The 16,524-nt window shown below is 41.0% G+C and overlaps 1 protein-coding gene across 3 annotated transcripts in view; it reads left to right on the top strand.

Moving 5' to 3' along the window:
- Positions 1-16,311, top strand: part of LOC141144387 (mitogen-activated protein kinase kinase kinase 3-like) — a 254,921-nt gene extending 238,610 nt beyond the window's left edge. For all 3 annotated transcript variants that reach the window (XM_073630033.1, XM_073630031.1, XM_073630030.1), the window contains exons 11-17: positions 2,922-3,014; positions 4,190-4,378; positions 4,812-4,960; positions 7,490-7,621; positions 10,555-10,684; positions 11,780-11,957; positions 12,534-16,311. In XM_073630033.1, the coding sequence (XP_073486134.1) occupies positions 2,922-3,014; positions 4,190-4,378; positions 4,812-4,960; positions 7,490-7,621; positions 10,555-10,684; positions 11,780-11,957; positions 12,534-12,762 (1,100 nt within the window). In that variant the 3' untranslated portion in view covers positions 12,763-16,311. The remainder of the gene's footprint in view (positions 1-2,921; positions 3,015-4,189; positions 4,379-4,811; positions 4,961-7,489; positions 7,622-10,554; positions 10,685-11,779; positions 11,958-12,533) is intronic.
- Positions 16,312-16,524: the final 213 nt, after the last annotated feature.

Here is a 16,524-nt window from a genome sequence, read left to right on the forward strand (position 1 = left end):
AAATTAGGTGCAAAAAGGATGTGCGTGTTATACGCCAATACTTCAATTTTAGCTGCCTCAGAGGGGACAGGGAGGGGGGGCGGGACGAGCGCCGTCAGATTACATACAGTGAGAATCTCCTGTTTACTTGGCGGCCTCTATAATAGGAAGTCCCGTCTCCTGGGCCACCATTGGATCACTATTCTGTCTATCAAAGGAGATTCTCACTGTATGTAATCTGTCGGCGCTTGTCCCACCCCCCTCCCTGTCCCCTCTAGGCTGCAGATGGGCATCAATCAGACTGCACTGATGGCAATGGTGAGGCTGCTGCACTGATGGCAATGGTGAGGCTGCTGCATTGAAGGCATTGGTGAGGCTGCAGCAATGAAGGCAGTGGTGAGGCTGCAGCAATGAAGGCAGTGGTGAGGCTGCTGCATTGATGGCAATGGCGAGCCTGCATTGATGTGGACTGATGAGGCTGCAGATGGCCATTGATGAGGCTGCATTGATGGCAATGGTGAGGCTGCAGATGGGCACTGACCCTTATTTTGCTTCCAAGTTCCTTATTTAAAAGTTTTTTTCCTGAAACTTCCCTCTTAAAATGAATGTGCGTGTTATACGCCGATAAATACAGTACTTTTTTATCATGATTTTCCATCAGTGCTGTTCAGTGGTTTATTTGGCAGTATTTCAATAAACCCAAACTAGTTTACACTCATATTAAATTACTGCATTAAGCCTGCCATAGACGGTTAGAATCTTCAGTTCAGCTTGAACCAGCCTAGATTCAAACAATGTATGGGCAGGCTGAATGTACCCAAGTTGATTGATCAATCAACTTGGATACAGCCAGCCTATCGTATTTTACATGCAATTATTTCTAGCGGCTGTAATAGAAACTAGCATTAATCACTGTGTTCTCCAGGTGGGGACTGCTTACCCCCACCCCCCGCCGAGAGAACACAATTTTTAATGACTGTGTTGATGGGGGAATCAAACGATTTTCTTTCCTGCAACCTGTGCTTGCAGGAAAGAAAATAACTTCATCTATGGCCAGCCTTAAGCCCTGTACACACGGGCAGAATGTCGGGATACATTTGCTGGTTAAAAAAACAAAATGTCCGACATTCTGCCTGTGTGTATGTCGGCCTGGAAAACCAGCAGCTGACCGACTCCCGATCTGCGCTCTCAGCCAATGGCAGAGAGCGCTGATCAGAGTGTTCTGGTGGGATGGGGGGCTGAGTTGTCAGAACATAAAAACTCAGTGCGGGAGATTGCTGAACTAACCTCGCATGGTTAGTACAATGTCTCCGACCAGAACTGTCAGGTTTTTTTTCATGCAGTTTCATTTTCATTTTTTTCTATTGGGCCCCTGCACAGACACCAAACAACCAGGCTTAAGAGGAACATTCAACTAGTTACAAACCTCTCCCAAATGCTATTGTTCCTGCACCAATGCCCCACTCCCTTCTTTACCCTTTCCCTGTTCCATTGTAATTACCGAGTCATTTAAGCCAGCTATAGATAGTTCAAACCTCAGCAGGGACTGGCCTAGATTCAAACCATCTATGGGCAGGCTAAATGTGCCCAAATCGAGTGATCGACCTGGGCACAACCAGCATGTCTGATGTTCGGCATGCTATTATTGCCAGCAGCTATAACCACTAGCAGTAATCATTGTTTTCTCCTGACGGGTGGCCCTCTGTGCCCCCCTGCCGGGAGAACACATTAGCTCTGCGGGAAGGATTCCCCCATCAACACTGACTCTGTTGATGGGGAATTTGAGCGATTTTCTTTCCTGCAATTCGTGTTTGCAGGTAAGTAAAATTGCACCATGTATGGCCAGCCTTAGAGTTGTTTTCTAACATGGTGCAATAGAGTGGCCAAGTGCAGATATAATTTTTTTAAAGTTGTTAGATAAAATGCTAAAAATGCTCCCATTGCAAGAAAAGTGTTAAATTATTTAGTGATTTCAACAGCTACGTACTTTAAAACAACATTCTCTTTTTTAATTTAATTTCCCAAACACCAGTTCCCATGCTACATGCTACAACAAACACTTTGGTGACTTCATTCAGAATGGTTTACACTCCCCTATAAACCTTTTCCAGAGCAGGCCATAGATTTGTTTCCTGCAATCCCTCCCACAGAGCTATTGTGTTCTCCCAGCGGGGGGGGTTAATGGGGAGCCGCCCCTGCTGGTTGAACACAGCGATTACCGCTTGCGGCTATAGCCGTTGGCAATAATTGCATGCTAAAAATCCGACAGGCTGGTTGTACTTAAATCGATGGATGGATTGACTTGAGTACAATCAGCTAAACCATTGATGGATCGAATCTCGCATGGTTCCTGCTGAACTGTCTGAAATTTGATCCATCTGTGGCCTGGTTTATGGAAGGAAAGAAAATTGCTCTGTTCTCCCATCAACACAGTGTTGATGAGGGGAATCCCTCCTGCAGCAGTATTGTGTTCTGTTGGTGGGGAGCCTTCCTTGCCAGCAGAACACAATAATTAGTGTTGCTGACTGTACCTAGCTGCACTAATCATTTGGGAAAAACCCAACAGGCTGGTTGTACACAAGTCGATCAAAATTGCGGCATGATTTTACCACGATTTTGCGGCTGGTGATCAAAACGTTCCTATCCTGAACGCAATTCTTCCACAATCAGGAGAGGGAGGTTAGGAGAGGTTGAACGCCTAACTGCAGCAGCTCCTAAACGATCCTAAAAGCCTATGTGTACATGGAGTTTGGGGAGCTTTGGCAAAAAAAACGCCAAAAGCTCCTAAGTTTAGGAGCTGCTAGTGTACATGGAGCCTTAGCTACCAGCTGCATGTTATTTGTTTTATTCTTACTGTAAGTCAGCTAACTTCATAATTCCAGCCCTTGATATTTGTATTGTTTTCCTAAATTCATTGTTCTAATCATTGTTACTGTTTTTAGATTTTGAAATTCCTATGTATGAGAGATTTGGTAAAGGAGGCACTTTTCCCCGTCAGTATCACTTTTCCCAAAGTCGGAAGGAATACACTGATGGTAAGTGGATCAAGGTAGCCCCGAAAAGAAAACCATCTGTAATAATGAATATCTGTTCAAACAATACACATCATATTTAACCATTTTTACTGGGACATTTCATATTTAGAATTATTTCTATGCCTTATCTCATGTTCTACAGAGCTTAAAGAGTAAGTACACATTTATCTGTAATAAATTCCAGAATATCAGCCTTTTCTATGCCTTCTTGCCCAAGATTAATGTACGCTTAGCTGTTCAGTTGCCAGACATTGGTGCATCCTGGGTACTTCTGCATTATAGAAATTACAATTATAAAATTGCAAGGTTCTTGGTATCAAACACATATGATTTAAAACACAACAGTTACTAATTATTACAAAGGGGCACTTATTCTCAAAATTTTGTTTTTACAAACTGTGGTTTTACTTGCAACACATGCGTCCCAGTGCAAGACTCAAATACTCCCTACAACATGACCACACCATTACCTACAGTATTTAAAACTCCCAACCTACATAATCTCTCCTGCACATATAACAATCCCCCAGCTCTTATGACCCCATCAACTTTGCATATATTGTCCCCTCAGGGGAAGTGTCTTCTCCTTCAGGGCTCCACCACCTCCAGTCACAGCAAATGTACTGTGTGTGCCCATCCTCTGATTCATATGCTCCACATAGGCTGTACATGTAACTAGCCCTGGAGGTTACACCAAAAATATGCAGCTACACACTTAAGCTGGCGGTAGACGGTTCAGCAGGAACTGGCCGAGATTCGAACCATGTATAGGCAGGCTGAATGTATCCAAGTTGATTGATTGATCAACTTGGGTACAACCAACCTGCCTGATTTTACATTTGATTATTGCTAGTGGCTGTTATACCTGCTAGCAGCAATCATTGTGTTCTTCTGGCGGAAACAGCTTCCTCCACGGGAGGGATTCTCCCATCAACACTGACTGTGTTCATGGGGGGATTGAGCTATTTTCTTTTGCAGGAAAGAAAATCACTCCATCTATGGTCAGCCTTATTTGAGGTGATAGTGATGGAGAGGACAATTGGAAATGTTTAGGACAACACTGTAGGCCCAAGGAGCCTGGTTGCAATCACACCCTCTACTTCTTCTCTTGTTATATCACATTTCAGTCATTTTCTTTATACAACAGATTGTTGGTCTTTTATCACTGTGTTTAGGTCGCCAGACATTTCCTAGAAGTTACGTACCCCCAGAAAATTTGTTCCAGCTGGGTCCCAGCAGCAGAACGAGAAGTGTTAATGGAGACAGTACCCTGCAATTTGATGAGCCCAGAAAGAAAAGGTGGAACAGCTCAGAGAAAAACTTAGCATTTATACATTCCACACCTGCCGATCCCTGCAAGAAATGTAAGTATTCAATGCATATATATATATATATATATATATATATATATATATACACGTGATAAAAAAACAAAAAAAAAACAAAGCTCAGTACGGACCTAATGCGCTTCTAAGAGACCTGGTCTGAAACGCTCCCTCTCTTCCTCTCCAGTGCATGTCTATATGAGGACCATTGTGATAAGTGGTTTTGCTGTTACTCAGCTCTGCCAGCATTGGAGAGGAAGTATAGGAACTGCATTTCCAATAAGAGTAAAGGGTATTTTGAGGCATTTACAATTAATGAAAAATGATAACATAAGTCAGTATATAGAGACAAAAGGTGGGATACTTTATATGGGCTTGTAAAATACAGTACAATGATAATAGCATCATCAATTTTGTTTGCCAATAAGTATATCAAGCCAAACATGAAGTAATAAAAAGCATTGTGTTACAGCCCCACAGGCCCCAGAGAACTGGAGGCTGGGTAAGCTGCTTGGGAGAGGAGCATTTGGGGAAGTCTACCTTTGCTACGATGTGGACAGGGGGAGGGAACTAGCTGTGAAGCAGGTGCCATTTGACCCGGACAGTCAAGAGACAAGCAAGGTGAGTGCCTTCCAAACTTACCTTTTTCTGGTCTTTCTGATGTTTTTCTTTGAAGGTTCTGAAAGATTATGGTAGAATAAATGGCTTTGTTGTTTATGTCTCTCATTAGTTGTCACTAATTTGGGATTACAAGGTTCACATTGACGTTGATAGCCTGATTTACTAAAAGGGTTGTGAGTGTTAACACAATAATTTGTATCTGATAGCGGGAGGAAAACTCAGACTGTGTGTGCTATATGTCCACATCCCAGCAAATCATGTAAAACTATGGACATAATATGTAGTTTGTGTGGACATATAGAAGAGAAACTGAGTACCATTATTATTATTATTATACAGGATTTATAATAATAATAATACCATAAAAACAACTTTATTATGTACCATTAAAAATCTATTACACAACATTAAAAATTACTCTCCACATAAGGGTTCACAATATCCAAAGATTCCGATTACAGTTCACATGTGAACAATGCGTTTTGGGAATCCTTTAGGATCACGTGACAGAATCAGTACACTGGATCGCACTCCTAATCTTTATTAGAGTAATAGAAGTGGGTGCCTGGGGTCACCTCAGAAGTGCCCCTGGAAAGCGAGAAAAGGGTTTGGACTATCTCGGTACCTCAAGGATATAGACAAAAGTATGTATAATTTGTATAAAAACTGTTTAATAGTATATAGAATATAAAAACATGGTGGAACAAAACCACATTGACAGAATTAATACAGTTGATAGTTACAGCCTTACGTGCTGCTTCAAACAATTGTACAGACAATAGGATGAAAATGACACCCAAGGTTGAGGTGGGGTGTAAAGTATGATGTGTCTTGGCACATGTCCTTTACTAGTTTTGCAGCAAAAGCTGCTTCTTCAGAAGGAGCCAGTTGATACATATTTCAAGACATGGAAATTATTTTCTTTAATGTTGTATACATTCAATTTCAATTGAGAAGGGTATAAAGACACTGCTTACCTAGACAATAGGGAAACTGGGACAATGTGGCAGCATATGCAGAGGCACCCGAAGGCAAATGTACCCCTCGGCGGACACGCACGGAAGGCATCTAGGACCACTGAATATTAAATATTATATAGTTTAAATGATATGGTCCAGCTTCTGACGTTCATCTATAGAATGTGTGTGTACAACCAGATAGATTGAGTAGAAAGAAAAGAGTGTAAGGGACAAGGACATGGGGGGGAGAAAAAGGACGGGAGAAGTGGGAGACCAGGGATGAAAGGGGGATGGAGAGGGAGAAGGGAAAAAGAAGGAGAGAAAAAAAGAGGGGAGGGAGAAGGGGGGGGGGGAGAAAAGAGAAAAGAATAGACGGAAGAGTGAAGGTTTAGTATTTTAGAATAGACAATAGAAGTAATTAGAGAGTAGATATATTAGATTACCGTCCTAATTTATTAGAGTAATATCAGCTAGTACGGTAGACTGGAATTCATAGCATGTGTATGTTGCCCATAGAGGTGTAAAAGAGTAAGCCAAGGTGAAGCCACTGCCTCTCTGGAGGGAAATTCAAGTGAAATCATTAAACAGCCAATGGTCTTGTACACATAATCCTAAAATAGAAGGACCAACTTTCCAATGGGGAACCATCCAGACCTAATGTGAGTAAATCACCATAATGATAGCATGGTAGTCAAGGCATATATATATTCCAAAGAGGGGGCTCTTGATAAGTATCTTAGAAACAAACTCAGTTCACATCAATCCAGCCAATAAATTGTATAAAAGGTTTACTTCAATTATACAAATGTATGAAAGAAAATCCCAGTTTACCTATTGCAGGGGGTCAGAAACCTGTAGATCACGATCTACCAGTAGATAGTGTACAGGTGACTGGTAGATCGCGGTCTGGGCTTGCTGACCCGTCATTCCAGAGCATCAAACAGAGTGCAATGCAGAGGGACTACTTAAAAAGTTGGAGCTGTAGTAGACAGCAAGATGCCTCCTCTATTCCTGGCTCCTTTCCCATGCAGAGTGATACCAACTGCATTCAACCTCTTATTCTGGCTAGTGGTCTCCAGAGCTGTGCCAGCAGCAGGAAAGAAGAGATCAGGTCAGTGTGAAGCAATACACTGGGCATCATAGTATAGGGCTGCTTTTACAGTGATGCGATGCCGAATGCCACAAAGGGCTCATTCACAAGTGCAGCAAGCACTGCTGCTCCTCTGAAAAGCGATCCAAGTGTGTTTGAGGAGAACAGGTGGTGAGGAGCGATATGTTGCCTCCTCACCACCTGAATTAAACCTATGATTGCCATGCAGTGCAAACATTTGCGACACGGTAGTTTGGCAATTAGAAGTTTAAATCAGTTGTCAGGGGGTGAGACTGTGCCCGCTGATCTTTGACTTCTCCCATGCTGTTCAGGTAGATCTCCACCTCTGTAAGGTTGCCTACCCCTGACCTATTGCATCTGCATGTGATTGGATAATTTACACAGTTGTGGATTTGCCCAGCGTTGTTACTGCAATAGTTGAGTGTTTGGAAAAATGACTAGCCTGTGTTTTGGTTCCAGGAAGTGAATGCTCTAGAGTGTGAGATCCAGCTGCTGAAGATTCATAGACATGAAAGGATAGTTCAATATTATGGCTGCTTGCGGGACCCCACGGAGAGGAAGCTTTCCATCTTTGTGGAATACATGCCAGGGGTGAGCTAGATATTCTTTGTAAATCATATGAACAATAGGACCTATACTCATCTATGTACAGTATTACTTTAACCATTTCAGTAACAGCCTACTGCCACTTTATATCTTTCATATGGGCCTTTAAAGTGATACTAAAGTCTTGTTTTTCTTTTTGGTTCAAAATAACAAACATGTTATACTTACCTGCTCTGTGCAGTGGTTTTTCACAGAGAAGCCTGGATCCTCCTCTTTTCGGGTCCCTCGCTGGCACTTCTGGCCCCTCCCTCCTGTTGAGTGCCCCCACAGCAAGCAGCTTGCTATGGGGGCACCTCACCCGAGCCGCAACCCAGTCCCCTCTCTCTACTCATTGGCTAACTGACTTTGACAGCAGTAGGAGCCAATAAGGCTTCACTTTTATCTCAGCCAATGAGGAGGGAGAGTCCCGAACAGCCGAGTCTCTCGTGCAACAACGCTGGATCGAGATGGGGCTTAAGTAAGTATTAGGGGGGCTGAGGGGGGCTGCTGCACACTGAAGGCTTTTTATCTTAATGCACAGAATGCTTTAAAATAAAAACCTTCTGCCTAACCTTCTGATAAAAAGCAATTACTTTAAATACATTTTTGGATGTTTTCAACAAAGATTATGATTATTTTAAATATATAAAGCCTTTCAGCACTTACCCCAATGAATTGTAAGCAAATCCGTAGCACTAACTAAGCCCGTCTCTAATCCTAACCTCAAGGCAGCCAAAGGCGGATCAAAATTCTGCCTGTTCAGCAGGAACCGGCCCTATTTCAATCTGTGTATAAGAAGGCTGGTTGTACTAAAGTTTATTCATCAATCGACTTCAGTACAACTAGCCTGTCTGATTTTTTTTTTATGTGATTACTGCTGGTGGCTATAGCTGCAAGCCGTGATCATTGTATTCTGTTGGCTGGGAACCCTCCCGCTGTCAGAATACCATAGCTCTGCGGGAGGGATTTCCTCATCAACATACAGTTGTGCTCATAAGTTTACATACCCTGGCAGAATTTATGATTTCTTGGCCAATTGTCAGAAAATATGAATGATAACAGAAAAACATTTCTTTCACTCATGGTTAGTGTTTGGCTGAATCCATGTATTATCAATTAACTGTGTTTACTCTTTTTAAATCATAATGACAACAGAAACTACCCAAATGACCCTGAAAGGAAACCATCCTCACCTGTGATCTGTTTGCTTGTAATTAGTGTGTGTGTATAAAAGGACAATGAGTTTCTGGACTCCTGACAGACCCTTGCATCTTTCATTCAGTGCTGCACTGACGTTTCTGGATTCTGGGGAAAGCAAAAGAATTGTCAAAGGATCTGCGGGAAAAGGTAGTTGAACTGTATAAAACAGGAAAGGGATATAAAAAGATATCCAAGGAATTGAGAATGCCAATCAGCAGTGTTCAAACTCTAATCAAGAAGTAGAAAATGAGGGGTTCTGTTGGAACAGGTGAACCAACTAAAATTTCAGTCACAACTGCCAGGAAAATTGTTCGGGACGCAAAGAAAAACCCACAAATAACTTCAGGTGAAATACAGGACTCTCTGAAAACATGTGGTGTGGCTGTTTCAAGATGCACAATAAGGAGGCACTTAAAGAAAGATGGGCTGCATGGTCGAGTCGCCAGAAGAAAGCCACTACACAAATACCACAGAGTATCCCGCTTACAATACACCAAACAGCACATAGACAAGCCTCAAACCTTCTGGCACAAAGTCATTTGGAGTGATGAGACCAAAATTGAGCTTTTTGGCCACAACCATAAACACTACATTTGAAGAGGAGTCAACAAGGCCTATGATGAAAGGTACACCATTCCTACTGTTAAACACGAAGGTGGATCGCTGATGTTTTGGGGATGTGTGAGCTACAAAGGCACAGGAAATTTGGTCAAAAATACTGGAAGAACATTTGCATTTATCAGCCAGGAAGCTACGCATGGGACGTACTTGGACAGTCCAACATGACAATGATCCAAAACACAAGGCCAAGTCGACCTGTCATTGGCTACAGCAGAATAAAGTGAAGGTTCTGGAGTGGCCATCTCAGTCTCCTGACCTCAATATCATTGAGCCACTCTGGGGAGATCTCAAACATGCAGTTTATGCAAGACAACCCAAGAATTTCCAGGAACTGGAGGCTTTTTGCCAAGAGGAATGGGCAGCTTTACCATCTGAGAAGATAAAGAGCCTGATTCACAATACCACAAAAGACTTCAAGCTGTCATTGATGTTAAAGGGGGCAATTCACGGTATTAAGAACTGGGGTATGTAAACTTTTGATCAGGGTCATTTGGGTATTTTCTGTTGTCATTATGATTTAAAAAGAGTAAACACAGTTGATTGATAATAAATGGTTTCAGCCAAACAGTAACCACAAGTGAAAGAAAAGTTTTTGTGTTATTCATTTTCTCTGAAAAATTGCCAAGAAATCATAAATTCTGCCAGGGTATGTAAACTTATGAGCACAACTGTAGTTTGTGTTATTGGGGGAATTGAGTAATTTTCTTTCCTTCAACCTGTGGTGAAAATTGGTTACTGTATGGCCTGCCTTAGTCTCCCGTAGATATTTTAAAAAGTAAACCAATTACAGCTCTCACTTTAGCCAGTTGATTGATTACTGCACACTTAGTAGTAGCCAACCAGCCATGTGAATTTAAAAAGTAAAATTGATTCCTGCTTGCTCTGCAATACTGTGATATTTGTTAATATATGTTGCATTGTCTAGCATATGGTGAAGTCATGTATGTTTTCATAGAAATATCAGTTTGCAGTAGTTTAAACCTCATATTAGCTCAGCTTTACAACTGCTTTCACATCTGCCTCATGTTCTGATAGTGACCCGCTTGTTCCATTGTCCATCTGTCTGCACTCCATGTGAAGAATGCACTCATTTTTCTATTACCTACCTTTTCTTACAGGGATCGATCAAAGACCAGCTCAAAGCTTATGGTGCACTCACAGAAAACGTCACCCGGCGGTACACACGGCAGATTCTGCAAGGAGTGTCATACTTACACAGCAATATGATTGTACACAGAGACATTAAAGGTAAGTAAGTGTAAGAAGATTGTTACAGCATTTTCCTTTGAAGTCAGTGGGACCAATATCACCTTATAAAAGACCAGAACAGTGAAGAAAAATGAATTTAAGTGCATTGCCCTGACTCTTGGATCTAGAGAATTTCTTCCACTCTCCATCAAACAATAAAGAAAATGTGTACTGTTGTATATATTTTCTTTATCATGGTTAGAACTTAAATACAAATGAGAACATGATTTTAGTCATTAAATATAAAAATGTTATTCAGACTTATATGTACGTGAGAGAGCTTTAGGCTCCTTTTTACTACACTAACAACTAAGTATAACTGCAAAACGGTTTTGTTTACTGAGCTAATTAACTGACATGTAAAGTGGAATTTCAGTCAAATTCTAACTAAGCCTAAATCTTTTCCCACCCCCATTCTAAACCTATTCTATATACCCTGTAAAAGATGTCTATACTTACCTATTCTGAAGCCGCTCCAGTCCGGTCACATGATCAGGTCCCAGCGGCAGCTTCAGTGTAGAGGAGAGGCAGCGACAATGGCTGCAAAGCCTGGGCGATGACATCACCCATAGGCGTACTATAGGACATTCGTTTTCAGCTGTCCCTCCTCCACACTGAAGTCAGCGCTAAGACACAATCATGTGACCAGATTGTAGCAGCTTCAGAATAGGTAAGTATAGACATCTATTACAGGGTAGACATGGCTAGACATGGCTAAACATGACGTAAATCACGTCAGTGCGCTGTAGTATTCCTTTAGTATTGTAGAAGGGATTATAGTATTTGTAAAGGAGTTTCCATGACTCAAGGGAGTTGCACAGTGGAGTAATGTCATTTCTGGATCAGTCTAATAGGCAATATTCAAGAAATAGTATGTACTATTACAGATATACTAGATACCACAGCATACAAGCAATGAGAGATACCACAGGAAGGCTGAGTAAGAGAGATAAAGACCCAGCTCCCTCCGCCATGGCACATTGCCTGGCTGTTTCCTGGATTTACAAAGCCTGTACTCGTTAATAACAATGGCAAGGGAGACAGGATTCTCTTGTGAACACATGATATTACAGATGTTTTATCCATTATGTGCAGGTGCCAATATTTTAAGAGACTCAGCTGGGAATGTAAAACTTGGTGACTTTGGGGCCAGCAAACGCATCCAAACCATCTGTATGTCCGGGACCGGAATTAAATCGGTGACAGGGACCCCGTACTGGATGAGTCCAGAGGTGATCAGCGGAGAAGGATATGGGAGGAAAGCGGATGTGTGGTAGGTATTCCAGAATAATTCCTAGTGACAGATGAACTGAATAAATGTGAATACATATGAATAGCCAAGGCAATAACCCGTCAACATGACTTAGGAATAGCAATACAAAAATGAAACCTGAGAAAACAAATGAATGCACCCTTCACTAAAATACTGAACCTTCCAAAACAGTATTTATAAAAAATAAAACCTTGTTAACTATGCCAAAAAATACAGCCCACTGTAGATAATGATATACAGGGTGTTAATGAAGCACATAAACCACCCTGCATGAATTTGGATCTGTCTGTCCGTGTTCATCCGATCCAACCCAACCTGTATCGCCATACGTCTGTTTTCAGTGGATCTCGTTGAATCATATGCCAGGCAGGTGTCAGCGGACACGTATCCGCTGACATCCGCCTCCCCATAGAAGTCAATGGGTGGCCCGATCGGATCCGTCTGAAAAACGGACAGGCGGATCCAAATGGTCCGATCGTATAAAAAGGGCCTTAAGCTAAATTAAAAAAAGTTTGTTGTTCAGGAGGACTGTTTTTCGAAGTGTAACCCTGTTCTTTTCTTCTGTTTGTCCTAAAGGAGTGTGGCATGCACGGTTGTGGAAATGCTGACAGAGAAACCACCATGGGCGGAATACGAAGCCATGGCTGCCATTTTCAAAATAGCTACCCAGCCAACAAAGCCCAGACTGCCGGACAATGTTTCAGATTCCTGTAGAGATTTCATGAAAGTAATATTTGTGGAAGAGAAAAAGAGGCCCACAGCGGAGGAACTTTTAAGGCATCCTTTCGTTAGTCATAGTATTTAATTTTTTTGTCAGTGTAGACAATGTAAACAAATGAAGGATTTTACAGTGCAAAAAAATGAAATCCATAAAGACATTGCAACTTCCTGCTGCTTGTGTTCATCAAGAGGCCACAGAGTCTTTAGATATCCCTGGGATATAATAGACACTGCTGGAAGGACACATACCATCAACATACTGCAAACAAGTCATACAAATGTATCAAGCAATATAGTACTGGAGGACGGTCGGAGGTCAAAGAATGTATCTTGCCCATAGCATTTTTTATTTGGAATTATATTGGACCTTTTGTTTCATGAAACACTAAACTCAAGGCAGATCTTAAAGTGGTTGTAAACCTCAGACATGAAATATGAACAAAGCATATCCCTCTATAATGTGTATTTGTCTCAATCCAGAGCACCAAGTGTAATTTCTGCCCACTGCTTTGTTCCTCTGCTATCAGCATGAGTCACTTCTGACAAGTTTTCCTGACACCAAGAGAAAAATGGTGACAGGGGAGGGATTGCCAGCTGAATGACAGCATCAGCTTTGTTCCTGTGTGAAGGGGGGTGTGTCCCTTCCCTCCAATCAGCTCTCAGAGCTCTGCTCACTGATGTTACTTCAGCTCCGCACCCCCTGCTTTTCAGAACTTTGAGATCCTGTGTTTGTTATGGTGGGATCCACACTTGCACATGACATCACACATCTGAGAAAAAGGGAATGGGGCTTCCTTGGCTGGCAGGTTGACGAAGCTGGCAAAATTTCAAGTTTGCAAAAAATGTGCTAATCTACTACGTATACATAAAGGATTTATCTAACAACACTTCATGTCAGCATGGGTTAGAAGTGGCTTCCAAAGAAATTCTAGGTCTAAAGACTATGCACCTTCATACATGGGCCCATTGGTTTCTGGTGATCCAGAGGGTACCACAGTATTAGTGTCAACAGGCTTGCAGTTTGGTTTAAGAAAAAGGCAGAATCAATCCAAAACAGTCATATTGTGTATTGACCGCTTTAAACGTTTATAAAGAGAATGGGATTTGAAGGTCTATTATTCTGGGGAACACTGGCCACTCTAGTCCATTCTATATCTAGTATATCGTATAGATTATCTGAAATGAATCACCAGTGTTATAAATTGTAAATCAGGCAGAGTGGCTACAATAGTCTACAATGCTGTGTTCTTGTTAGCACACTTTTCAAAAGCCCCATTCTTCCTTCATAACTGTAAGACTCTTGGGGGAGATTTACTAAAACTGGAGCTCTCAAATCTGGTGCAGCTGTGCATAGCAGCCAATCGACTTCTAACTTCAATTTGCTCAGTTAAGCTTTGACAATAAAACTCGGAAGCTGATTTTGCATTCTCCAGTTTTAGTAAATACCCCCTAACTCTATCTGCGGTCAATTTTTTTCACACATTTCCCTTTTATGGAGCAATACCATTACACCAGCACAGTGCCTTCAAATGGAAAAGGTCATTTATTTATACAGTGAACCAATGGCAAAAATGGATTTCCTAAAAAGTGAAATTAAGAAAAATACACATATTATATTTTAAGCAAAAATGGAATAGGAAGCACTAGAGAAAAAAAAGCATATATATATTGGCTATTGCCGAAGACCATCATAATGGAGGAAATTGTACCTGATCAATTTCCTTAATATCTAAAATATGCCAAAGGAGGGTGAACTATATGCTACCACTGACCATGCAGAAGATTAGTGCAGATTAGATGTGTGTATTGTTATGTGCATCATGTTGTAGCAGGAACATTCCCCTATAATTATCTGTTCGTTTTCTCTAATCGATTTTCCTGTTTCAGAGTTCACCTATTGGTTTGTTTTTGGAAAGTAAGATGTTGTGGGCACCATAATAATGTCAGCAGAGTTACGGGGAGAAGCACCAAGCCTCAACATTTACAAACTGATCATTCGTTTCTATTTTGGCTACTACAGAACATCTATAGCTACATTCAGCAATAAAACTGCAGAGAAAGTGGAAGAAAAGTGGATATTCAGGGGAGTCACAAGACTCGCTATAGTTCAAAAAACATGAAGCCATCTTTTGTTTATTTTGTTTTTTGGATATAGTTAAAAGGTTGTTATGAATATAAAGAAGACAGCAAAATCCAACAGCAGTTTCTGAGAACATAATGACACGAAGCAAGGCATGGAGCTTGTTCACAATAGCATCTTTATTCAGGTGAGGGCAGCACTGTATGTGGGTTGCCATCATGGCAAGGATTGCAGCACTTTTGAACCTGAACTTCCTGTTTAGTTTGTGCCTTTTGTGAAATGTGATATTGAATACAGGACACATCTTTATTTCTGCAAAAAAAAAATTATGAAATAAACCTCTAAGCAAATGCCTTTGGAAGCTGATAGGAAGTGATGGGGACTTGGATGTGCTAATAGAAAGGAATAGCCTCCTAGTAAGTGTAAGCAGTGTGGTGATTTACAGATGTAGTCTAAAGGACAGGCACACAGAATTACATACAATAAAAAGTGTAGTCCCATTCATGCCAAGCAAGAGCGCAGCACAGCAGGGGTTGCCAATACTTTTCAGGCCTTATATACAGTTCATATTTCAGCTATGAATAAGCCTTATGGCCTTTATGGTCCACCCCTTAAAATGAAAGTTTCTGGAAGCTACATGAAAACTGTATTGTTGATGTCATTGGGGTTGCTATGGGCAATGCCACATTTTTTCATTAATAATAACTTTCATAAATGACACAAATACATTCTGTATATGTTCTTTTGGATTGAGAGTGGGGTCAATGAACTCAGACTGGGATTAATATTTGAGTGAGTCCCTGAATATGAAAGACAATTTTGTATACACCACTGACCAAACTGACTTGTATTTCACTTTTGTCTCTTTTGATAATAAAAAATAGGAGTAATGTATTATGTGATAATGTTTTTGGTTGCTTGTACTTTATTTTTGCACTTCCCCTCGTAGGAAGACTGCAATGAGAGGGAAAAAAAAAGCTTAATTGTAACCAGCCACTGTGAATTTCATTCTTTTTGCAAATTTTTTTGCAGTGTATGGTTAAAATTAAACAAAATGTGGAAATAACAATGTGAGGAAGAAGAAGGTGTGTACCTTGCTTCAACTACCTTTGTCAGTAGCCTAAATTAGCTCTGTATATTCTGACAGTCCACTAGAGGGCGAGTCGTACAGCAATTGTTTTCCATTGGTACTAACTAAGGCCAGTGACAATTGTAGCACTGCAAGACAGACGCACACCTTTTTTCTCTCACACAATGTTATTTCCATAATCTTTTTAGTTCATTTTAACCGCATTAAAAGAGGGACTAGGAAGAGGAATTCACTTGGGCTGATGACCACAGAAACTCAGCTGAAGAGGCCTCTACTGTAGCCTATCATTACTGCTCCAGAGTAGGGAGATCTTCCCACCTGGGTCCTGAAAAGTCATAGGCACAGGGGGTTGCCCCAATACACCTTAAATAGATCCATTTGATGTAGGTGGCGTTCTTTAATAATCACTTTTAGCAAAATGCTATTAAATTACTTACAATAAAATTGATGCTTATATGTTCTAACTACAGCTATGACATCCTTTATACAAAAGTGTTATCCAAAGAGTTACAAAATGTGTAATGACAAGTGGAAAATTGCTGCTTTTCTGTAAAAGTTCTGTAAATTATGTGTATACATTGACTCTGTTATAGGAGGATTGAGCAAAGAATTCAGAGTTGTAGTCACTAGCAGCCTATCAGAAGAATCCATGGTTTATTTCTCATGGAGAAACTGGC

The sequence above is a fragment of the Aquarana catesbeiana genome, linkage group LG05 (assembly GCF_042186555.1).
Source record: "Aquarana catesbeiana isolate 2022-GZ linkage group LG05, ASM4218655v1, whole genome shotgun sequence".
Lineage (NCBI taxonomy): Eukaryota > Metazoa > Chordata > Amphibia > Anura > Ranidae > Aquarana > Aquarana catesbeiana.